General features: G+C 47.2%; 1 protein-coding gene across 1 annotated transcript in view; it reads right to left on the bottom strand.

Moving 5' to 3' along the window:
* Positions 1–25,501, bottom strand: part of LOC306794287 (zinc finger E-box-binding homeobox 1-like) — a gene marked incomplete at its 3' end in the record, with an annotated part of 74,042 nt that overhangs the window by 17,228 nt on the left and 31,313 nt on the right. Inside the window, exons 2-6 of the mRNA XM_079292326.1 lie at positions 10,737–10,892; positions 5,575–5,736; positions 4,333–4,535; positions 3,639–3,744; positions 1,487–3,189 (exon numbers count right to left, since the gene is read on the bottom strand). Of these exons, the coding sequence (XP_079148452.1) occupies positions 1,487–3,189; positions 3,639–3,744; positions 4,333–4,535; positions 5,575–5,736; positions 10,737–10,892 (2,330 nt within the window). The remainder of the gene's footprint in view (positions 1–1,486; positions 3,190–3,638; positions 3,745–4,332; positions 4,536–5,574; positions 5,737–10,736; positions 10,893–25,501) is intronic.

Here is a 25,501-nt window from a genome sequence, read left to right on the forward strand (position 1 = left end):
TCACAGATGTATTCAAAATGTTTGGATGATGAATTACTCAGAAATGTACCAACACTAATGAACAGCTTGTGTTAGGGGTGAGCCATCTTTTCCTCGGCCCGGTCCCTTACGAGCACACCTCCGGTTTCCTGCTGGAACAACTCATCTACTGATGCAGCGGAACAGGATGTGGGGCAATATTAAGGAGATGATATACACACAGAGCTCTTTCGTTTTACAAGGCAGGTCTATGCCAATCCACTTAACACCAAAGTATAATACAACAGCAATAAATCAATGAGGCAGGCGGAGGTGTGCCGTTTAAACAGATTCCAGCAGATCAATAGGGGCTCTGCAGTAAAGTGCAGCCTCATGTCCTCTGGGTGACAGCCGGGAAGATCACTCACACACCCGGAGAGATCTGCATCCATCATTAGCCATCTGCACAATGGAGAACTATTAAGGGCTATCACTTTAACAAAGGGCTGAATTCTGACGTTTCTATATGACTTATTGATTACATGTTGGATGGTTTCACGCTATCTATCATGTACTGGTGGATTTTGAACAATGAGAAGTAATGATCTGGACTGAGGGGTTTGACTGATCGCTCCTAGAGAGAGAAAAGACAACTTAATTCCAAACCACTTGCTTCTCAAAATGCCTACCGGATTAGTCACTGAGTTCTTTCAAACACTATCTGCTGTCAGCCGGTTGAGTCAAACCTGTTTGCTGTAGGCGACCAAACTCCAGCAGCATCGTAGTGTAAAGAGCAACTGCACTGTCAGAGCTGTGCCAATGGACCGAGGGTAACAAGACCTCTGAAACGCTGACGAGGCAAATAAAGCTGTGAGCATTTAAAAACAACATTCTCCGTTGTATACGGTAACTGAAGAGTACAGACAAGTAATTAAAGTAATGTTTTGGTTGTTAAGCTTTCTTGGCAAGAGTCAGATGAGAAGATTGATACCACTCTCCTGTCTGTACAGTAAATATACAGCTACAGCCAGCCACCTAGCTTAGCACAAGACAGCTAGCCTGGCTTTGTCCAAAGGTAATAAAATCGGTCTACCAGCACCTCTAACTCTCACTAATTAAAGAGCTATACTTTCTTTAGAGTATCCAATGATTGCAAAGTAATCTCAAATGAATCCATGAGGCATCGATCCATAAACTATAATGAAACGTTTCTACTGCTCTTTTTCGATGCATCGAACAAACACATTAATTATGATCAGTGAGCTTTAGAGGTGCTGGTTGGTTGAACTTTGGCCAAAGCCCGGCTTGCTGTTTCTGCCTGTTTTCAGTCTTTCTGCTCAGCTGTATGTAAGCTGACTGTCTGCTGTGTGTAGCTTGATGTTTAGCATACAAGCATGAGAGTAGTACCTTCTGACATAACTCACAGCAAGGAAGCAAATCAGCATATTTTGCAAAATGTCAAACTATGCATTGAACAAAGACACGGACGCTCAACTGTTGCTAATCTGGGGAAGAAATGATTGCACACCTTGACTCCGTTGAGGTGGATGGTTTCCTGCGTCTCGGTGCCAGCAGGGCTGCTCGCTGTAGTGGTGTAGGTGTAAGCCAGCTGGGGGATCAGGATAGTATGCTTGCTGTTAGTGGCGAGTGCCCGTAGGCATTGCATTGTGGTCATAATGTCGAGGGGTTTGGCACCGAGCTGGCTGGCGTACAGTGCGATGGGGCTGACGCCCATGGCTGAGAGTGGCGATGCCTCTTTCTTTGTGCAAGTTAAGTTTAGGGGTTCATCCACATTGGTAGAGCCGGAGGAAGGGGAGGGGTAAACGCGGGCTACAGCCACCACTCTCTCCGCTTCCTCTCTGGCGGGCTTTGGCAGCGACAGGTCAAGGGGTCCCTCAGTGCTCTGGGGAGGCGGGGCTGGGACGGGACCGCCAGCTGTCAGGTTTAATGGTGAGGGAGAGGCCGGCGTGCTGTGAGTGCCGTTGACCTCCGCTGGGGCGGCTTCTGTCGGGCTGCCCTGGGTCCCGGAAGGGCTCATATTGGCCGTGTCCTTCCCTGGGACCAGAGACACCACGCTGCTAGCTTCACAGGTGTCCTCCTCCTCCGAGGGAGGTGTTGGGGCACCCAGTGATATCTGACCCGCCTGCATTTTGTCAAACCACTTCTTAACCACATGGGTTGGCAGGCTGACTGAGTCCGAGATCTTCTCCAGCTCGTCCTTAGTGGGCTCTGCATTTAAAGCAAAGTAGGCCTTGAGCAGGGACAAGAGGTTCTTGGGCTGGTTACAGAGACCCCCCTCTGACAGCAAGGCAGCGACAGCAGACTCAGACCTATCCAGGCCCGCTCCGTTCAGCCTGAGGCCGTCCTTCTTGCAGTGCTTGAGGACGTGGAGTGCTTCCAGCCCACCGGGACAGTTATCACACAGGAGACAAGTGTTAGTGGTCTTTTCCTCTTTTTCTTTAGTTTCATTGGGCCTGGCTCCCCTAATGGTTAGGTCCTCGGGGAGTTTCTGGGACTTAAAGGTGTCAGTGGTGGTCTGGCCTGGTGAGGTGGACTCAGGCTCTTTCTTCAGGTTATGGGCCATGAGCTGGCTCTGGCTGGGGTCCAAACTGTAGTTTATAATGATTTTTGCATTTCCATCCTGGCCCACAATGGGCAGACTGATGGCTGAGATGAGTTGCTGCTGTGCGGGATAGAGCATTCCAGTGGTTAACCCCGAGTTCCCCTGGCCTTTGGCATTGCTTTCCAGCACTTGACGAATGACGTTACCGTCCACGGCCACTTTGAGAGCATTCTGCAGGTCTGCCAGGTTGATGCTGATGGGAGACACCAGCCCCACAGTGGGCAGGACCACGGCCTGCACTGTGCCCTGCAGAGAAGCTGCAGCACCTCCATTGAAAACCCCACCGTTCATAGCGGCCATGGCTGAGGACATTATCAACGTCGGCTTGTACTCGTAGTCCACTGGCTCGGTCTTGATCTGATTGAGTGGCAGCTGCTCCTGCAGGGGCTTGCTGTGCTCCAGCTTCTCCCTGATCTGGGTGCGGAGGGCCGAGGGTGACGTGGGCAGTGCCGGCGACGGACCCTGGGTCTGGGTTTTGGCGTTCCCCGAGCGCGGTCTGCCGTTGACTGAGATGACGCTGATGCACTTCTTACTGCTGATGTGGGAGCTGTATGAGCCCGAGTGGGAGAAGCGCTTCTTGCAGTTGGAGCACTCGTAGGGTTTCTCTCCTGAATAAAACCATGATGTGAACAACAGAGAGAAAGGAAGGGAGGGGGGCAACAGATTTCCATGAGTGAATGAAGCTAAATGAGCGAGCTAGGCTATGAGCAGTGCGGTAGGAAAAAGCTCTAATGCATTTCAATGATGCTTAAACGCTGATGTAATTGCACCGTTGGGAAATGCCCCTCTCTAATTGCTGTCCCATAATGCCAAAAGAAACACAATTGTGGAACATTAAGGAAGAGCGCACGAGGACTGAAACACAATGAAGGACATCTAAATACAGGGAAATGGCAAAAACATAAATACAACATAAATATTGGTATAACGGAAACATCTGTGGCCAACAGAGATTAATGGCAAAGACGTGTACAGTATCACGTGCATGCACACACCCATACCCACACACACACACACGGGCGGAATGCTGTCATGGTGACAGGGGTTGTCCACTCACCGCTGTGGATGCGTAGGTGCTCCTTCAGATGGTGCTTGTATTTAAATGCTTTGCCACATTCAGTGCACTTGAATTTACGATTGCCTCCCGACTGTGTGATGTGTCTCTGTGAGACCAGGGGAGAGAGGGGACGTTCAGCGACACGCACCATGAAAACACAACCTTTGAACTGCTGCTGATCCACGTCGCGGTGTCATTAATCAATCGAGGGGCAAAAGTTCATGTTTGTTTGTCGTGTGTGGAAGCGAGCTGCTGGAGACAACGCTTCCATGTAGCTTTGCATAATTTAGGATCACTTTGTCGGTGCGTCATCACTACCGCACGCCACTGAAACCTTCCGGCCAACCAGCGACCCAATCCAGCCTCACTGACTGTTTGTGTAACGTGACGCATATAAATATCAGAATATCAAACTGAAGCACAGAACACAAAAGATACAAATATAGGCAAGTACTAGTAAGTACATATCTAAGTATTTGACTACTTTCTCACTACCTGCTTTCAGATAGTCTGTTTGAAAAAATAAAAAATGCATTTCCACTTATACCTTACAACACTAAGAGAAGAAAAACGACTGTAAATACAATTAAAAGACCATGAAAATATACCAGAAAGGGAGATTGTTCAGTTCAACCAGTGAGGGGTGTTATCAGCATCCAGCCCTCACCAGTTTGTCAGTCAGTTGTTTCTTTACCTGATCCCGTCCGCCCTTGTGGACCGTCATGTGGCGTTCCAGTTGAGCGCGGTACGCGAAGCTGTAGCTGCACTCGGGGCAGTTGAAGCTCTCCTCCGTCTTCTCGTGGCGGTACTTGATGTGCTCCTTCAGGGAGCTGTAACGCTTGTAGCCTCGTGCGCAGTACGGGCAGGTGAGCAGCTGAGAGAACGAATCGGGAGTTCCTGGGTGGACGGGAGGAGAGTGTTGTTAGGACGTGTGAGAGTGACGGGGAGGGGGGGGGGAAGACGGGGGTTGAAACACACTCAATCAATAAGGACGGCTCTTTGATGTTACACAAGGCCTGCCACAGTAACACTCCTCTGCTAGTTCTCCAATCACTGAGAGACCCTCCCCCCCAGGTAACCAAATGGATAAACGCTGATTAGTGATCATAGGACCTGCCTCCCCGTCCTTGTGGAAACAGCGTGCTCGGTTGCCGATGCGGACCGGAATCATTTGTTTTGCTTTTCTGCTTCTTGCCCAGCAATTACAGCTTTTGCACGCCTGAAGTTCCGTCATTTGATTGGCCATTGTGCGCTCGGAGCCGTTCAGAAACACCCACGCGTGTAAGGAAAAGTGAGCTGGGTAAACAGCAGCCGCCTGCAGAGATCCGAGCCAGGCTGACAGAGGGTCTCGGTTGCCTGGCTCCCACACAGGTGAAGCATTAATTCGTTAACAGGTGATGTATTGGTGAGGGCCTCGGGACGGGAATGCACACACATTATCGCCCAGGTAGCTGTGAGCCAAGAGCTCGCGTGGACGTGACAAATTTGCTCAGGTGTTGCAGTTTCTCTTCCTCCCCTCTCCCTCCAGGGGCCCTCACCCCCCCATCCCTCCTCGGTGGCAGCAGGTAAAAGGCAAAAAAAGCCCGGAGCAATAAAGGGCCCCAGTGTGCCGCACTTAACAAATAACGGCGTGTTGTAATGATGTCGGAGAGTGGCGTTAATGGGGGGGGAGTTAACACCTAAAGGTGAGACGGGGGAGAAGGTAGAGCCGGGGGGGGGGGAGTAATTACTGGGTAGGTGCAGTAATAGTGTGAGAGCTCGGTGACTGTGAGCTCTCAGGTGGAGGCGGTGGTGTGTGTTTCAGCGTGTGTGCACTACTAACAGGGATATGAATGACATTTAAAGTAATCAAAGGAAATGTACACAACAATGATCTTGCTAAGAGTGTTATTATGGTTTTTTCTTTTCTTTTGTTGACATGAATGCTGTCCCGTACCGTTCTCGTCGTGGACGCCGGCGTCGGGGGTGCCCCGGCGCTGAGGCTCGTCCTCCGGGGCCTCTGGGTAGATGACGGCCGTGTCCCCTTGCTGCAGCATCTCCTCCACCAGGGCGTCCGTGCTCCCGTCATCCTCGCCGTCCGACGCGCAATCCTCCTTCACTGCGGAGGACAAACACGCGCATCGATTAGAGTCTCGCCTGCGGAAAAAAAGGCATCATCGATCACCCCGTTACTTCCAGACGTACATGTTCTTCTGTCGATGCGGGCAGCGCGTATGAAACCCTAACCCCCGTAATGTGATAATCCAATAATGTCCCCGTCATTACAGCTGAAATGGATCTGACAGTCCGGGCCCTTGATCATGACATGTTCGCCAGCCTGGAATGAGGCATGCGGCACCGGGGGGGGGGGGGGGGGGGGGGGGGGGCATCCTGAATGCTGTTGTTCACAATAGGATGAGAAAACGAATTTGCATCAAAGGCCACAGGCTGCTGTATGAGCATCACGCTCTTTGTAAGAACTGAATGGCAAAGCCCCATTTCACAATGTTAGGTAAGGTACTTGTTGAGACTGTGACTGATAATTAGGTGATGAATCTTGTCCTGATGTATTGCGGCGGATAGATATCACGCAGCAAGGGACACGTGCACACACACACACACACACCCACACACACACACACACAGCACTCTGCTCTCCGGAGAGGCTTGGCCTTTAGACTGTGCTTAATATCCCAGCAAATGAGAGTCTGCACGTGGGAGCCGAGGACGTTTTTTCCCTCCACATCACACGGGCCTGGCTAGCGAGCCTAACGAGCACAAATTAGCAAACTGCGGCTTATAGGAAGTGTAACCCGAGGACGGAGTTTAGGATGCGCAGGAAGCTTCCTTTCCCCGTTTCCGTCTCTGCTCTCCCAGAGCTTCCTGAAGTGGATACCGGAACCGAGTGCGGTGTGTCTGCGATTAGAACCGAGCAGTACATGTCAGCGCGCCTGTGTGTATCATTACAGAGGATACGGAGGGTGAGCCATCAGCTGAAAGCAAAGTTAGGCCACTGCGGATGCCTTTGTGGTGTTTACCGGGCAGATGTTTCTACAGATGTAAGCGCTCCTCCAGCGTACAGGGGATCAGAGAACTGTGTTTTGTGAACTGCGGTGTGAGCCGAAAGACGGGGGTTGGGGGGCAGCTGTGACTCCTCGGTGAATACCAGTGCTCAGCCCTGCTCCGGCTTCCTCCGGCGATATTTCATCTGAAAGATATAGTTGGACATTTTGGAAAATATGATTGCCATTCTATTTGAAAGGGCTTCTACATCATATTCAGAGCATTAACGTAGCAGCAAACACCGATTACCTACAGATACAGTGGAGTAGAGTGAAGTCGCTCTCTCTCTCTGTTTGTGTGCGTGTGTGTGTGTGTGTGTGTGTCTGTCTGTGTGTGTGTGTCTGTGTGTGTGTCTGTCTGTGTGTGTGTCTGTCTGTGTGTGTGTGTCTGTGTGTGTGTGTCTGTGCGTGTCTGTGTGTGTGTGTCTGTGTGTGTGCGTGTCTGTCTGTGTGTGTGTCTGTGCGTGTCTGTGTGTGTGTGTGTCTGTGCGTGTCTGTGTGTGTGCGTGTCTGTGTCTGTCTGTGTCACCAGGTAATGGTGGGCTGTTGAATGGGTGTCCACCTTGTCCGTGTTGCTGCTGTGTGTGTGTGTGTGTGTGTGTTGTAATACGAGCTTCTCTGTGCTTTGTTGTTGTTGACATAGCCGGCAGGCCGCGCATGCTTTTAGTGCACGTTAGTGCGTGTGAGCGTGCACATGGCCGCTACTCTGAATGGCGCTCCACCAGTTGCAGCTGATCACGCCGTGTCGTGGGAGCGTGGCGCCCTACGGTCCCTTCAGATAAACACTGTTAGCGTTGTCAGCACCGCCGCCGTTAGCTTCTAGCCGCGGCAGTAAAAAATGCTTCAATTTCAAATGTAGCCCCTTTAATGAATTGCCTTCATATTCATCACACTTCTAGTTGACTAGACATTGTCAAACACTGCTGGATGTGGGAAGTGCTGATCTGACTGTGTTCAGCTTCCCTCCACTGCTCAAAGGCAGCATCCCAACACACCTCTAGGCTGCTAAATGTTGAGCATGCGAGTGAAGTAGAGTCCCGGTTGGGGGTCTGCGGTGCAAAGGTATGATAAGCTGTTGTTTTCCCTTCGTGTGTGTGTGTGTCTCTCAGCTCTTTGTTGAGGACAGAGTGAGGCCAGAGAGGTTCACAGCCTCGCTGAGGCGGCTCCGTGTTATCAGGCTGCTCCCCTGACATGAAACATCACACAGGCCATTTATGTGCTGACACAGGGATGTGCACGCACCACTGCACAAGTGGAAAATCGGTTTAAAAAACCCCGTACCGACAGCCCTGTGAGGCGCTGCAGGACACTCTGTTGCAGCTCTGATGTAAAAGAAACAAAGAGAAAAAGTCGTTCTTTTTCTTACAGAGTAACCTAACTATAGTACCACTTCCAACAAAATCACCAGACCACCCACTCTCTCCTCTTCTCTTTCCCTGGCTTCTCTCTCATCACTCTCTGCCCACATCTCTGCAACGTGATACAACGGCATCCCATGTTGCATTTCCTGCCCCGGCCGACCTTTGCCCCCCACCGCTTCCTGTGGCTGTGCATGCAATGGTGGGTTCTATCTGGGATGGGAGAGACGCACCAGCGATAAGACTTCGCAAACAGCTCAGAATACGCCACAGCCGTTAGTGGAGATGTTGCCCTTTATCTCCCATCAACAGGAGGGAAGTCAGAGAATACATGTGAGGTCTTTACAAACTCTACAAGGACTTGCTTATCCTTGGCTTCGTGCAATCAAGTATTTGTGCTTCGTGTCTCCGCTGGACAATCTCCCCCAGCTCTCTGGATGAGTCTTCCTTTCTTGTCCAGAAGGGTGGCTCAGCTTTAACATCACACGCAGGACTGTAGGTGTTCCCTGCGTCCAGAGAGGCCCTGATGAAACAAGTCATCCAAAAAGGATTTGATTCTCAGGGACATCATCATATATCATCACGGCATGTCAGGAGTGAAACGGTGAGGACAAAGCAAGTGTCATTGTGCCTTGCAACTTCGCAAGGCTCTCATAGAATAATGCAGCAGAGCACGAGTGCCTGCCAAACACGCTCAGCTGAGAACCAGCTGTAATCATGCTCTGCAGCTTGTCAGGGATAAAGGAGAAGCCCTCCCAGGTCAACGCTTCCAATCCCTCCGGAGTTACTCGGCCTGTTCTTAAGAGGACAACAGGCTGCAGTTTACTGCACCAACACTTGGCTGCTCCAGCACTACATTATCATTTAGGAGTGAATGAGTAATGACAGCGAGCAGGGAGCCTGTGATACCATGTAATCAAGAGGAATGATTCAGAACAAGAGGAAACCAGTGAGAGAGAACGGAGCAGGGAGGGGAGGGGGGGGGGGAGGGGAGGGGGGCTAGATGGCAGAAGTGCTGAAAAACCACCTTTTTGGTTTTGGAGCGCGGCAGTCTAAGAAGGGGTGTCAAGGTTGTTGTTTTTTATTTGAAGCAAGCTGGGCTATGCCGAGGAGAAGATTAGCGGGTGGCGGTCACTATTCAAGGCTGGGCCCGGAGACAGAGGGAGCGATGACGGGAGGAGATGTGCGTGTTTGTTCCCTCCGTCTCGTCAGTCCGATTCAGAGTGACAAGAAAGATGCTGCTAGATGTCTGACATGAGGGCTACAGACAGTGAGAAAGAGAGGTGTGTGTGTGTGGGGGTGTGTGTGTGGGTGGGGGTGAGAATGTGTGTGTGTGTGTGTGCTCATGAGTGAAGGCCAAAAGAAAAATATGCCTGATCAGGCATAAGTGTGGAGCGCAGCCAGCTCACTGAGCTGTTTCAGTGTAACTCATGCTTTTGAAGCGTTTAATGTGCGCGAGCCCCGGCCAAAACCAATGACATTATTCTTCCTCCAACCTCCCTTTAGGTCCGGCTGGAGAGCAGTGATGAATACGACGGTGCAGCCCGGGGAATAGGTGGCTACACGTGCACAGGTCTGTGGTCGTGAGCAACCGAAACCTCGCTGAAACTGAAACTGACTGAACTGAAACTCGCTGGAGAGGAATTCCAAAAAAACTAAAAAAAACTCCCTTAACTGAAAGTGTTGGGTCGCTGGACATTTTCACTACCTCGACCTCTTGCCCCCCCCCCCCCCCCCCCGCCCCCTCACACATCGCTCACCCATGAACAATCCAGCCAAGATCTGCAAAAGAGAGCAACGCCCTCAAATAAATATCCATGTGGCTGAATATCTAATTACATTTCATACGGACCTGTCACAAGTGTTGCACATACAGTACTTGGCGCGGGCCCTGAACTAACAGCGTCTCTCACACACACACACACACACACACACACACACACACACACACACACACACACACACACACACACACACACACACACACACACACACACACAGATGTGCAGTATGAGGTCAGGAGAGCCGTGTGGAGGCCTTGGGCCCAGGTTGGAGCACCGACATCCTTCAGCACCTGCAATTGTTGTTTTTGGGGGGGGCTCTGATGTCACTTCCATGCGGTTCGAGGTAAAAAGAAGTTCACGGCGGCCCCCTCCAATGCCCACCAGTGCCGTAAAGCTCTCCTGCTTGCAGGGCTATTTTCTGTGCTTGAAGGTCTCCATGTGTTGGCATTGTCTCTGTTTGATATCGAGCTTCCTGCCTCAGTTGGGAACCCACCGCGTGTAGTACCTGTTTCCTCGCACTCTGCGTTTTCACAATGAGACAAAAGCCTGGCACTTGACTGCGCCGACGTCAGCGGGGCACTTCTTATCTTAGCCTGGCTCGCGTCAGCCGAGGTCAAAACGAGGCAGCGGCGCTCAAACAATCAATGTGGTAACAGTAAATAAAGAGGCTGCGTGACACAGTTCATTTGACACTGATGCTCTTATCCTCTTTCAGAGACACTTTGCAGCACAGACAGCGAGGAGACACCGGGAATGTACGCATCTTAAAAGGTTATTTGTCTTTATACAGAAACAAACAGTGACTCAAGCGCTGTTCTCCCCCACTGGCGTGATTTTAAATAGGTTTTTAAAACCTGAAAATAAGAGCTAGAGGTGTGTGTGTGTGTGTAGGTGCGTAGGTGCGTCTGGCCTCACCTCCGTCCCAGCAGCGCTCCCTGGGGTGCTTGTCATCCGGCGGGGTGCTGTCGCAGTCGGCCCCGTCCGCCAGGCTTCCTTCCTCCTCCGCGATGTGCAGCTTGTCCTCGTCATCCGAGTCCGAGCCGGCCTCCACCGCATTGCTGTAGTTAGTCACTGCACGGGGAGACATGGGGGGCAGAGGTTAGGATGACTGGTCTATCTTCTTTTTTTTTAATGAGTCTTGAACGGCGAGCATTTAGTGTTTTCATCCTTGATGAAGATAACGGGAGGGCTTCTTGATTGTGACCACTGTATGTGAAAGGCCACGAGTCGGAGAGGTTAAATATATGTACCGTCATTTAAATTTCAGAACTATCAAAGGGAATGGTTGAAGGGGGAGGGGGGGGGGGGTAAAGGGCTGGAAACACCAATTAAACAGACCACGGCCTAACTGCAATAAATGAGATGCAACTCACCCATTGTTAAAGCAGGAGAGAATACAACAGCTTGGGCACTAACAGAGTGGAGGGGGGGCCGTTAAAAAACACCGCAGCTTGATGATTCGGTTGCCTCAATGAAGTAAGTACGCAACATTCAAGGAAGATGTGAATCCAGAGTGACTGACGACAAGCTCCCAGAACACCAGTCCGGGTCGCACACAAAACACAACATTGGCACTTGCAGACAACACATGCAGCACCAGCATGTGAAATCATTGGATTGCAGGCTGAAGTGGTGGTGGTGGTGGTGTGTGTGTGTGTGTGTGTGTGTGTGTGTGGGAGTCGGTGTGACCTGGTCGGGTTGTGTTATGGGCTGAAGGAGCCAGGAGACAACAGAGACAGCAGAGAGGGTTATTACGGGGAGTAGATCTCCCTGACCGACTGTCTGCCTCAGATGTGCGCGAGTGTGCGTGTTCCCGTGTCTTCTTTTCATTTTCCACCCGGTTCCTTCCACCTCTCAATTCTGTTACTTCCGCCCACTCTCCTTCCATTTCTAACCCCCCCTCCTCCTCCTCCTCCTCCTCCTCCATCCGTCTGTTCCACTGAGGGAGCTACAGATCCTCTCGGAGGCCAAATCAATTCTCCAGTGAGAGCAGCCCAGTCAGCAGAGGGCCCGGGCTGAAACTACCGCTCCAGCTACTTTATCTCACATCATACACAATGCGCACACACACACACACCTGCACTCACTCGCTGAATACGCTGGCAGTACAAAGCTGAATGTGTTCCTTCACTCACCCCAACCCCACCCGCCCACTTCTTTCTGAAGTGTTTTTTTCTTCTTCTCCTTGTTGACGGGAGGAGGCGTATCTGGGAGAATCATGAGCCTCAGTTTCAATCAATGAAGATTGTTTCAGTGAGGTCTCTCCCTTTCTCTCCGCACCGCTACAGGTCACTACAACCGGTCGGCGCTCACGCAAACCCGGTAGACGTGCAGGGATCGGAGAAGGAGGAAGGGGGTGGAGGGATGAAAGGTGGCGGAGGAGGAGGAGGCGGAGGTCTGTTATTTGGTAAGTCGTTCGCAGGGTCAACACCGCTGTGCCGTAGCTGCGAAATCCTATCAGGGCTCATCAGGAGAGCTATTTCATTCTCAACCTCTTTCCTCGTCCCTCACTCCGCAATATCTTTTTCCCACTCCCATTCAAATACACTGAACTGGATTCATATCGTATTGTGAGACTGTATAAACTAGTCCCCCCCCTCTCCCTTGTCTGCCTCACACCACCTCTCTCTCTCCCCACACACCCTACCTCTCTCTTCTCCGCCAGAGAGACTGCCAGGTGATGTATCGTCCATTCAGCAGCCTGAACAGGGTGCAGCACTTCTGAAACAGAAAGGCGCTTCAGGACGAGTCTGAGAGGCTGTTTAGGGCAAGAGCCACTCAGGTGTGGAGCTGAGGTCAGCGATTGCAATGACGACACTCTCCGCCTGCGGTGTGTCGAGAGAAAAATGATCAACTATAAAGCTGGAGAGAGAGAATCAATGTGCTGGTGTGTGCAGAAGGGGAGGCGGCCACGGCTAAGCGGGACAATAAAAGCAGGGAGCTGCAAAGTACAGAAAGAGTGAAGGATGGGCGAGCGGTCCAGGTGGGGGAGGTGGACGGAGAGCGGTCTTCCTGTGCCAAATGGTCGGCGGTGTTGCGACAAGAATGTGTGCTCCGACAGGCGATGTAACACCTAGCACCAGCAAAGGCTGCGGTCCCTTCTGGCTGACCGGCTGATCGTTTGGACAGCTGGCCTCATTAGCGCTAACATGCTAGCGCACAACAGGAGGACGACTCCTACGCGGCTGAGAGAGTGCTGGTCGGTGGAGGAGGTGAAGAGCTTACTTCTAAAAGTTTGCTCTCTTCCTGAGGCTGCAGTGTGTTGAACACCTGGGAAAATAAAAGCCTGGCTTTTTGTTAACCCCTTGCCACAGATCACACCTTTGCAGTGCCCTCCCACTCACAAACACTGGATGGATCTGGGTAATCAATGCGAGGCAAACAAGCTTCAACGTAACACGCTTGATTACAGGCCTTTACCTCGGAAGACCCAAAGCATCCAACTTATACGAGCTGTTGTGAAATGAAGGGACCTAATGTTCTCATTTGTAGCCTGCTACAGTAGTGCCCAAGTGACTGCTCAGTTAATGACTGAAGCCAAAGCTGCTTGAATCTATCCACCCTGACTCTCACTAGTCACCCCTTTGCAGAGTTCCCAGAGTGCATTGGGAGACACAGCCAGACAGCCCATTTCAGCCACACTTCAATGTGCTGGCCCGGAGGAAAAGGGGCTGTGTTGTTATGACACCTGCCAGGCTGTATCAATTACTGGCAAAGGAATGGGTGACTGGGTGGGTTACTCCCAACACGTTACCCCATCTGAGGGGATCACCTTGGCGAACATATCGCCGTTGATCCGTCGGCGCAGGACGTCAAGCGCCATATGTCCCCTTGACGCGGGTTAATTTTGTAGATTTGTAATTCTGTAAACTCGCTGGCACTGACTTTAGGCCCGTACTCTTTTGATCCCGGCCTGATTGATGAAGAAGGAGACATTGGGAACTCAAAAATAATTGCAGAGGCGTGTTTGTACAACAGCAGATGGCTTGGTTTGTGCTTTCATACACTGGGGCGCACCAGATAGGAATGGCAGTATCTCAACCTCTGTGGGAGTGAGCTACCTCGGAGGCCCTCGAGGTGTGAGTGACTGGCTTTGGACGAGGACACAGAGCAACACATACAGCCTGTGAACAAACACATTACCGTCCGGAGTGAGCTTTATCTTGATCTATCATCTGTGAGGACATCTGTAAACCTATACATCTCACGGGCAGGCCGACCAGAATGTGTGGGAGGTATGTCTGGAATGCTCAACCAAAACACTTTCCGCCGTCTTAAAGAGAGATCAAAGGATGTGTGCTCTCCCTGCTGCTAATTTTAGCCAACTGACTGACATATATCCTGAGGTCTGCTGTAGTCCTGGTTGTGATTCTCAGCCACAGTTTTTGTCTGCCCCTTGTACCTCTCTTCTGTCTCTATATTTAGCCTTGGCTTTCGCAGTATTCCCTTTTCTTTGAGGTACGCCATTTATCTCATTCAGAGCTCAAAGAACTGCAGACATCCTCGAGGACTACAGAACCCTGTTGTCACAGAGTCTTCCATCGCGGCTCTGCAATCGCATTTGTTTTTTTCTCAGGGAAGCCAACCACTACAAAAAAGAAAGAGAAGAAAACAGCTCAAACCAAAGTAAAACAAAGCCGTGCCATTCAAAACCTCAAGTATGCCGTCTCAAGGTGAGGTGCCTCATTCAGCGCTGAGGTAAACGCTTAAAACAGCAGCCTTCCTCCCACAGAGTCAGGAAGGTCAGCCTGAGTGCCTATAACAAAACAAAAGAACTGGGGATTTTTGGTTGATGGTTGGCTTGTTCGCAGGCCGCCTCAAGACCTGCCGTTTGGGTCAGGCAAAGACTAGCTGGCTCCAGAAGGTAAGAGAGATAACTGTGCTGTCAGTTTGCCGAAGAGGGCACTAGGGGTCCCAAGAGACTGTTTCCTGAGAGTCTACCAACTACACCAGAGGAGGACAGTCCCACCTAGGACTAGTCATATCCTGGACAGCTTCTCCATGGATACACAGCACAACATTCAGCTCCAAAACTCCCCAAATGACATCCAATGACTCTTAGTCATCGTTCTAAATTCGGCTGGGAGAAGCAAAAAGCAGAAGCACTAGATTAGTCAAAATAAATAGTACCAAGGAATCCTGAGAATTAGTCACTTTTGATGCAGTTCTGGATTTGCGTGCGACCACAAAACTGCTAAATGTTCCATTGATAGATCCAGGCAGCAAACAACAACACAGGCGAGCGGTTGAGATTATTTCCGAAGCACTTCAACAACCTGCGGAGCGGAGCTCTCCAAGTGAATCATTTCAGAGGTGAGCTGGCGACAATGGGCTCTTGTCCTCCTAATGACGCTGATCAAGGTTTTAGCATGTGAGCTAATGGGCCTCCGCGGGTCACTCATCCCCCATCTGATGAGTACTTTCCATGATAACACTAATGCTAAAGGCGGCTATTCTCTTAATCTGCGTGATGACACTTCCATGTGCAAAGGAAGTCGGCGGCTGGTAATGAGCGTTAGGAAAAGCAAATAAAAAGGACTTAACTGCACCTCAGAGATTGTGGAATGCGTCTCAAAAGAGAAATGGACTAAAACGCGTCTATTATAGGCTGTGCTCGTAGGCCACGTGGTTTCATTGCTCCGGTTAGTCCTGATAGTGCTGCTGTGCCTCAATGATACCTGGAGAATAAGCTGTGTGTTCTACCGAGGGGAGGTCAAAAGGCTGTTCTGGGTCGGAATCACAGGGGCAGGTGATGGTATTGCTCTCCGGGGCTAATGAGTGCGGTGATGAGCCACACACACACACACACACACACACACACACACACACACACACACACACACACACACACACACACACACACACACACACACACACACACACGCACATACACACACACACATACACACATACATACACATACACATACTGGTGGATATGTAATAGGCAGACTTTTTCGCCACACAGGCCCGGTTGTGGTTTGGATGGACTACCCTTTCCTGAGGTCCCACAGCTTTGGCAGTTAGGTTAAAACACTTCAAAAAATCTGAAAAAAATTCAGCTCACTTTAGATTTCAGATACAACCTACACAACTTCAATACACAGCAACCTAATTCTATTGTGGTATAGGCAGACATTTCTATTTTTGACAAAAGTGTGACTTATGAGGACCAAAAAACACTGTTGGGTCTTTAAAAACATAAATACACACTAACCTGACAGGACACAGCATTACTGGAACAGTTCATTTAATATCAAAACTAATCTTAATGGATGACCAAATTGGAGGCATGCAAGTTGGCCACCTCCAGAGTGAGACCGTATGTGTATAGATAGATCTATCTATCTATCTAGAGAGAATCAGCGAGTGCCTGAACAACCTGGCTTCAATATCTGGCTTTCATTTAACATGAAAAAAAACAAGAGGTGGGGCGCTTTATCATTCAGTCAAGTTTATTAAGTTGAAACTCAGGCCACAAGGAACCAGACTTAATATTTTTGGAAACAACTCTTGTTTGACAAACAACTCGACAAACCGAAGAGAACAAGAGAGAGAGACAGACAGAGAGAGCAAGAGAGAGACAGACAGAGACAGAAAGAGAGAGAGAGACAGACAGAGAGAGAGACAGAGCGAGAGACAGAGAAAGAGAGAGGGAGAGAGAGACAGACAGACAAAGAGACATACAGAAAGAGAGAGACAGACAGAGACAGAAAGAGAGAGAGAGACAGACAGAGAGAGAGACAGAGCGAGAGACAGAGAAAGAGAGAGGGAGAGAGAGACAGACAGACAGACAAAGAGACAGACAGAAAGAGAGAGAGAGAGATAGAGAAAGCGAGAGAGTCAGACAGAGAAAGAGAGAGACACAGACAGAGAAAGAGAGAGACAGAGAGAGAGACAGACAGAGACAGAGAGAGACAGAGAGAAAGACAGAGAGAGAGAAAGAGACAGACAGAGAAAGAGACAGACAGAGAGAGACAGAGAGAGAAAGAGAGAGACAGAGAGAGAGACAGAGCGAGAGAGACAGAGCGAGAGAGACAGAGAGCGAGAGATAGAGAGAGACAGAGAGAGCGACAGAGCGAGAGAGAACGCGACAGAGAGCGAGAAAGAAAGAGCTGTTTTTTCAGCTGTTCCCCGATTCCGAACGAAGTCGCTGACATTTTGCACAGTTCTTTGTTCCAAGACTCGTCCTTCCACCAACTTGCAGTGACTGCATTCGTTCTTGGAGGCCAGGTGACCTTTACGAATGTGATTTTTGAAGTGCCGCATTACTGCTGCAACCTCAGCCTTGGACCACGCTTTCTTTGTCCCTCTTCTGGACCCAGCATCTTTTCCTGGAAGATATACAAAGTAGACAAAACGATCACACAAACAGAAAACAAAATGTAGCAATCAAGTACGGACACTTAGGAATATGTTAAGCAGTAAAACTTACAACAAATTACTGTGATAACATCTTTAACATTTTAAAGTGGCTGAACCTTTTTATATTTCAATAGATAACTCATTACAGTGCATGAGGGAAACCATTTCTGTTGTTTTGGTTCTGTACTCTAACACACTAGATTGGAAATTAAAGAAAAAAAACAATATTGAGTTAAAAGTCTCAGTGAACCGTATTTACCTTCTATACTGTGACACAATCTCCAATAAAACTGAATATTTGAGCTGTGTACAGTAACAAGAGGGATCAAATTCTTCACATTTGATTGGACAGCTAAAGAGTGGGCAGGCTTAGAGTTTAGCATGATATGGAGCTACAGAGGACTGTTGGCTTTACACACCTCACCAGTTGGTAGAGAGATGGAAGGGAAACCTTGCAGATTTTGAAACAGCACAGTAACACTGCACCTTAGCCAGTACATGCAGATGACCGGTACCTAGAGCTCTCTGCTGAGCCACTGACAACGCAGACCGGCGGAAGTACATTTTCTTCCCACTGATATTCAAATGCACATCTCTTGTTGTCTGTCTCCACATTGTTACCAAGATCAACAAAAAGGTGATATCACTGGTGTGGCTACTTCGTGGCTCAAAGTCTTGTTTGATCCGATACATTTTGAAGACTTCAAACATTTGAAACTGTTTTGCTGAGAAAAGAAAGGGACTTTATGGGGATTTTGATGAAAGTTACCTGGATATTGATATTGTTTTACATATATTTGGCATATAACAAGAAATAAATGAACAATCAACACTGGAACTTTAATTAAGATCCAGTTCACAGTTAAAAAAATTATTGAATTAACATCCACATTGGATTAACAGTGGGAATTGGGCCTGAAAGTTCAATATTGACCTTGAAAATAATAGTCATAACCTTCAAACAGACTATGGTCTGCTCTGGAAAAAGGCAAGCGGAATTTAAGTTGGGCTTTTTTTAAGGACTTTAAAAAGCCAGGTCAGGTCAATAAAAGTCACTTTTGGGATCAAAAGAGTACGGGCCGCTGTACTTAACGGTTTGTGTCTGTCCTGAGACTGCAGATCGAAAGCAGCGGAATTTGGTAAAATGCATCGGTCTCCTTGCATGAGATTAATGTGTTTTGTACATGAATGATAATGGTTTGTTGCCGTGATAACTTCCTTCTCAAAATCCTTCCATAAAGTATTATTAGCCATTGTGAATGTTATGGCTTCTGATAAACCTTAAAACTATTACTAAAACCCGCTTAAAGCTATTTCCAAGAGTCGAGACAAAACAATAAAAAGTGAGTCAGTCGGTTACTGTATAAATATGTATGGACTCCAACATATTTTAAATAGGATTAGTCAAGCCTGCAATTTTCTTACCAGACCAGGAGTCTCTGGTCACAGTGAAAATCAGGGTGAAACATTTAAATGGGTCCAATGAGTGTAGTAGACTCATTCGTATGTGTGCCTGAAAGGGGTAGAATGAAATTCACTACGGTCATGTTATGTTTTAGTTTATAAATAATGATACATTTGTTAACAGATCTATTAGCCTATGTTGTGAACCAAGGATTATTTGTCATAAGTGTTTCATTATAGAATGGTTTGTACATTAGAACACAGCAAATATACCGGCCCAATACCCTAAGATAAACTCTGTACCAATTCAATAAATATCTCACCTCTGCATTCATAGCCAATCCACTTGAAGGAGGATACAGGTCCCACACAATGAACACACTTGTCCAAGGAGGATATTGTTGTGCACACCAGGCGATGATTTTGACACTGTTAAAATAAAGTATAATTTATTTCTGACAGTTTTACATTGACATCTACCAAGTTTCCTACATTTTCCAATTGACCTTCTGAATCAGATTTTTCTTTTAGGAACTGTAATTGTTCCATATACACCATATGAGGCAACTGCACGCACACACACCAATGAAACATGATTTAATGTTTTTTCACAAATAATGTAATTAAACTTAAGTTTACCTTTCCAACCCTGTTGAGGGGACCAAGTTGTGGACATGTTTGAGTCAGGCCATCCTCAGAGGTCTCAATCTTGTCAGTCGCTTCACTCAGCAGTCTCAATCAGCTCACTCTCAGTTATCATCTGTAGCAGGCAAAAAATGAGAAGGACAATGAATAGAGAGAAACTGTAATGTACCATTACAGATAATATTTGGGGTTTTAATGAGAGAAACAATCCTACTGTTGCTAAAACTATGTTTTGAACCTAACTAATTTGTGGCCCCAAACGTTTCCAGAGGCATTTCCTTATCAAGACCCTGCAAAAAAGGTATCATATATATTGAAGACTGGGTGCTTCTTGTGTAACATTATGTGGAAGTTATGACTGTTTTTGCCTCCATAGTTCTTATATTAGCTATGATTGATAAGTTAAACCGACATACATATCACATGCAGGTTGTGCAAATATTCTTAAAAAACAATGTGCTTGACACACACACACAATACTGACTTACACTTGGACAAGCATTTAATGAGATGGCTGTCCCAATAAAACATACGACAGTCAGGCAGCTGCACACACACACAACCAACATATTGGTATATTTAGACAATATCTCATGTCCTCATATACCACCCGTCTCTATAAACCATAAGAGGAGACTACAGACAGACAGACATACATAACCTCTGAGTTACATCATCATAGTGATGAAGAGTAGAGCTGGGTCACCTTCATCACCTCTGAGTTACAGCATCATAGTGATGAAGAGTAGAGTTGGGGCACCTTCATCACCTCTGAGTTACAGCATCATAGTGATGAAGAGTAAAGCTGGGTCGTCACCATCATCACCTCTGAGTTACAGCATCATAGTGATGAAGAGTAGAGCTGGGTCGTCACCATCATCACCTCTGAGTTACAGCATCATAGTGATGAAGAGTAGAGCTGGGTCGTCACCATCATCACCTCTGAGTTACAGCATCATAGTGATGAAGAGTAGAGCAGCATCATAGTGATGAAGAGTAGAGCTGGGTCGTCACCATCATCACCTCTGAGTTACAGCATCATAGTGATGAAGAGTAGAGCAGCATCATAGTGATGAAGAGTAGAGCTGGGTCACCTTCATCACCTCTGAGTTACAGCATCATAGTGATGAAGAGTAGAGCAGCATCATAGTGATGAAGAGTAGAGCAGCATCATAGTGATGAAGAGTAGAGCTGGGTCGTCACCATCATCACCTCTGAGTTACAGCATCATAGTGATGAAGAGTAGAGCTGGGTCACCTTCATCACCTCTGAGTTACAGCATCATAGTGATGAAGAGTAGAGCAGCATCATAGTGATGAAGAGTAGAGCTGGGTCACCTTCATCACCTCTGAGTTACAGCATCATAGTGATGAAGAGTAGAGCAGCATCATAGTGATGAAGAGTAGAGCTGGGTCACCTTCATCACCTCTGAGTTACAGCATCATAGTGATGAAGAGTAGAGCAGCATCATAGTGATGAAGAGTAGAGCTGGGTCACCTTCATCACCTCTGAGTTACAGCATCATAGTGATGAAGAGTAGAGCAGCATCATAGTGATGAAGAGTAGAGCTGGGTCACCTTCATCACCTCTGAGTTACAGCATCATAGTGATGAAGAGTAGAGCAGCATCATAGTGATGAAGAGTAGAGCAGCATCATAGTGATGAAGAGTAGAGCTGGGTCACCTTCATCACCTCTGAGTTACAGCATCATAGTGATGAAGAGTAGAGCTGGGTCACCATCATCACCTCTGAGTTACAGCATCATAGTGATGAAGAGTAGAGCTGGGTCACCTTCATCACCTCTGAGTTACAGCATCATAGTGATGAAGAGTAGAGCTGCATTCACATGCTCTGACTGTCATGAAGACAGACATTTTTGCTGAAACATTGTATTCATGTTGCACAGCAGTGGAACGTTTCACATACAGTCAGTACACTGAGCACAGACAGTGAAGAGATAGAACTGCTACTGTGTAAAGGGAATACTGCTGTTAAAAATCACTTTATCTGTTTAAAGTGTTTGTAAACCAAATGTTATTGCCCTTCTGTTCATACAGCAGTACTTTTAAAATAAAAGTGCGCAATACACTACTTTTGAATTCATTATTGAACTTTGCCATATGCTGCATCGTGCTGCAAACAAATATTCTGTCTCCTCTCACATTCTTGCTTGCTTATCAGTTCACCTCTATATTCTAAGAGAAATTCTCCCTTTTCAAACAGAGCACAGGTGAAGATGCCGCGACCTATTTCATACCGTTAAATTTATTCATACTTAAATCATGATTTCAAAATCAGAACATTCAACTTACCTTTGAAGGCATTGATGTATTTGACATCAAGTCCCACTTTGTCCCCTCCAGTATCAGTGTAGAATTTGGCATCATCCTTTGGATTTATGCGTCTTTGCCGTTGCATATTGTTTGCTGAAATTACCAAAGAAGATGGTTGTCAGGATTATCATCTTTATTTATAGAACATGCATGATCAGAAAACATTCTATAGCCATTTAAACCAGTAATATACTGGGATAAAATATGAATAAAATGCATAACTGCTCCATTCATATTTTGAATTGACACTGCTTCACAGGTTTACTGTTTAAGAATATCATTAGACCATCTAAGATTAACTGTCCTCTCTGCAGGCACAGAGTAAACGCACTATCAACATTAGCTTTAAGGTTAGCGCTAGCATATAATGGAGCTAGTAGGAACACTAGTACTGATACGTGGACCAGTACTCAGGGACTACAGGTATTAACACTAGTACTGATATGTGGACCAGTACTCAGGGACTACAGGTATTAACACTAGTACTGATACGTGGACCAGTACTCGGGGACTACAGGTATTAACACTAGTACTGATACGTGGACCAGTACTCGGGGACTACAGGTATTAACACTAGTACTGATACGTGGACCAGTACTCGGGGACTACAGGTATTAACACTAGTACTGATACGTGGACCAGTACTCGGGGACTACAGGTATTAACACTAGTACTGATACGTGGACCAGTACTCAGGGACTACAGGTATTAACACTAGTACTGATACGTGGACCAGTACTCAGGGACTACAGGTAGGATAACTGCAGGTGATCCGGTCAAGACTGGAAGAGATGACGGTGTGATATAAGCTACGATGGCATGCTAACGCTAACCTTTTACTTTGTTTAGAGTAGGGGTGTCACGGATCACAAACCTCACGGTTCGGATAATTTTTCGGATCAACAAAGAAAAGGGGAGGAGCCAAATATAACTTTGCTTTCCATTTATTAATTAAAGAACTTCAAGAACACTGAAAAGAACTTTGGGCTATAGTCTTACATGAAAACTAAAATATTGAAGATGTCCAATTTGAAACAAAATGAAATAAATAAATAAAAATAATACATTCAAGAATTCTGTTAAGTTTAAGTGCAACATGAGGTATGTTGATACCCTCGTCCTTTGATCAATACTGAAAGAAAGAAACAGCCAGTGAGCTAGCTTCCACTGTTTACACTGAACTGAACTGCTCAGCAACAGCTTGGGTCTGTGTTTACTTCCTGTCAGGTTATGCCATTCAAATACACAATAATGTTTACCATTACTGTGACATTATTTTCAAAAAGATGAGAATATCTCCATTGTCTGGGGAGAGGGTCGACCGTTCTGTGGCAACTGGAATATCATTGGGCCTGTCTAGCTTCCACTCTGATACTTCTGTCAGCACCTGAACCAGGTGTGTGTGTGTGTGACTCTCACAGAGGGGGCGTGTCTACAGCACCGGACTAAGAATCACTCCGCGGTGGTGAAAGCAGTCTCTGCAGTCTTTTCCTTCTCATAGAGGTCTGGTACAGCTTCATACTGAAGTGGGTGCGTGAGTGGACTTCGTAGCGTGGCTCAAGCATTTTAACCAGATTTAGAAATCCACGAGTGATCCGAACCGTGAGGGGTGATCCGAACGGATCACGGATCGATCCGTGACACCACTAGTTTAGAGCCACAGTGTGTTAGATAATGTTAGCTAGCGCTAGTTAGCGCTCGTTCGCTAGCTCGTGCTTTGTCATTGTTATGGACAGTGTCGAGTCACATAGTGTTAGCGAATGTCAGCGCTCGTTCGCTAACGCTAGCTCGCTAGCTCGTGCTTTGTCATTGTTAAGGGCAGTGTCGAGTCACATAGTGTTAGCGAATGTCAGCGCTCGTTCGCTAACGCTAGCTCGCAAGCTCGCTAACGCAAGCTCGCCAACGCACCACATCGCTCGACTGCCCTTAAAAATCACAAAGCATGCTATCATATCTCACCTCACACTGTCTCATCTCCTCCGGTCTTAACCGAATCACCTGTTGCGAGCTCCGTTTTATACTTACAAATAAAAATGCTTACCTGGTTGTGTCTAATCCTCCATGAGTCCATGCGTCTCTTCTTCTTCTTCTTTAAATTTGATTGGCGGGTCGCAACCAACTTGTATAGGTGCATACCTACTGTACCGGACATGCGTCTCTTCCATGCCTGCCTCTGTGTTTAAAGGGCTCCAGGACGTGACGTCCCTACGTCACTCCGACGTACCTCGACGTAAAACCAGCCCGCGAAAATTTAACGTGTGTATCAAAATGTGTATGAAACTGCACCAGCATGGTCAAGCCGATAGCAGGCGCTGTTCTATACACAGGGATACACAGAAATCAGGTGAAGTGGTAAAGAAGGACTTAAGAGAATGTATGTTATTTAGACACTTATAAGGCATTTACACTCTTTGTTTTATGAGGATCAGAAATCAGGGCTGCTGGTAAAAAAGGACTTTCCACTAAAAAGAGATTGTATGTTGTTTAGACACTTATAACGGCGTTTACACTCTTTGTTTTATGAGGACCTCAGCATGGTACGTATATACCAACTAAGTCCTCATAATGCTGGTGTGTAATCAAGGCAAGGCAAGGCAAGTTTATTTGTATAGCACATTTCAACAACAAGGTAATTCAAAGTGCTTCACATAAAACCATTAAAAGCATCAAAACATAAGGCAAAAGAAAAGGAGATTTAAAAACAATTAAGAACATTCATTGAAACATTAAAAAACAGTGCAAGAAATAAAATGCAGTAGTAAAATGCAGAAATGCAGGAAATTGATTAATATATGAATTGAATGTGGTTCAATTAAAGGCAGCAGCAAACAGAAAAGTCTTTAATCTTGATTTAAATGAGCTGAGGGTCTCGGCAGACCTGCAGCTTTCTGGGACTTTGTTCCAGATATGTGGAGCAGAAAAACTGAACGCTGCTTCTCCATGTTTAGTTCTGACTCTGGGAACAGAAAGTAGACCGGTCCCAGACGACCTGAGGGGTCGGGATGGTTCATAAGGTAGTAGCAGATCAGAGATGTATTTTGGCCCTAAACCATTCAGTGCTTTGTAAACCAACAGCAGGATTTTAAAGTCAATTATTTGTTGGACAGGAAGCCAGTGCAAAGACCTCAGAACTGGAGTGATGTGGTCCACCCTCCTGGTCTTAGTGAGGACTCGAGCTGCAGCGTTCTGAATCAGCTGCAGCTTTCTGACGGACTTTTTACAGAGACCTGTAAACACACCGTTACAGTAGTCCAGTCTGCTGAAGATAAATGCGTGGACAGGTTTTTCCAAATCCTGTTGAGACATAAGTCCTCTAATCCTTGATATATTCTTCAGGTGATAGTAGGCTGATTTTGTAATTGTCTTGATATGGCTGTTCAGGTTGAGATCTGAATCCATAACTACACCTAGATTTCTGGCTTGGTTTGTGGGTTTTAACATCAGTGACTGAAGCTGAGCGGTGATTTTCAATTGTTCGTCCTTGGTACCGAAAACAATTACTTCTGTTTTATCTTTGTTTAATTGAAGAAAATTCTGGCACATCCAGTTGTTGATTTGTTCAATGCAGTTACCCAGCCCTTGTATGGGATTATAGTCCCCTGGTGACATAGTTATGTAGATTTGTGTGTCGTCTGCATAATTATGATAACACACTTTGTTGTTTTCCATAATCTGAGCTAGTGGAAGCATGTAGATGTTGAACAGAAGAGGCCCCAGTATTGAACCTTGGGGAACACCACATGTCATTTTAGTCAGCTCCGATGTGTGAGCCACAGACACAAAGTATTCTCGGCCCTTCAAGTAGGATTCAAACCAGTTAAGTGCTGTGCCAGAGAGTCCCACCCAGATTTTTAGTCTTTCTAGGAGTATGGCATGGTCGACCGTGTCGAATGCAGCACTGAGATCTAGTAAGACTAAGACTGAACTTCTGCCA

Source organism: Melanostigma gelatinosum (assembly GCF_949748355.1).
Source record: "Melanostigma gelatinosum genome assembly, chromosome: 20".
In the NCBI taxonomy this organism is placed as follows: domain Eukaryota; kingdom Metazoa; phylum Chordata; class Actinopteri; order Perciformes; family Zoarcidae; genus Melanostigma; species Melanostigma gelatinosum.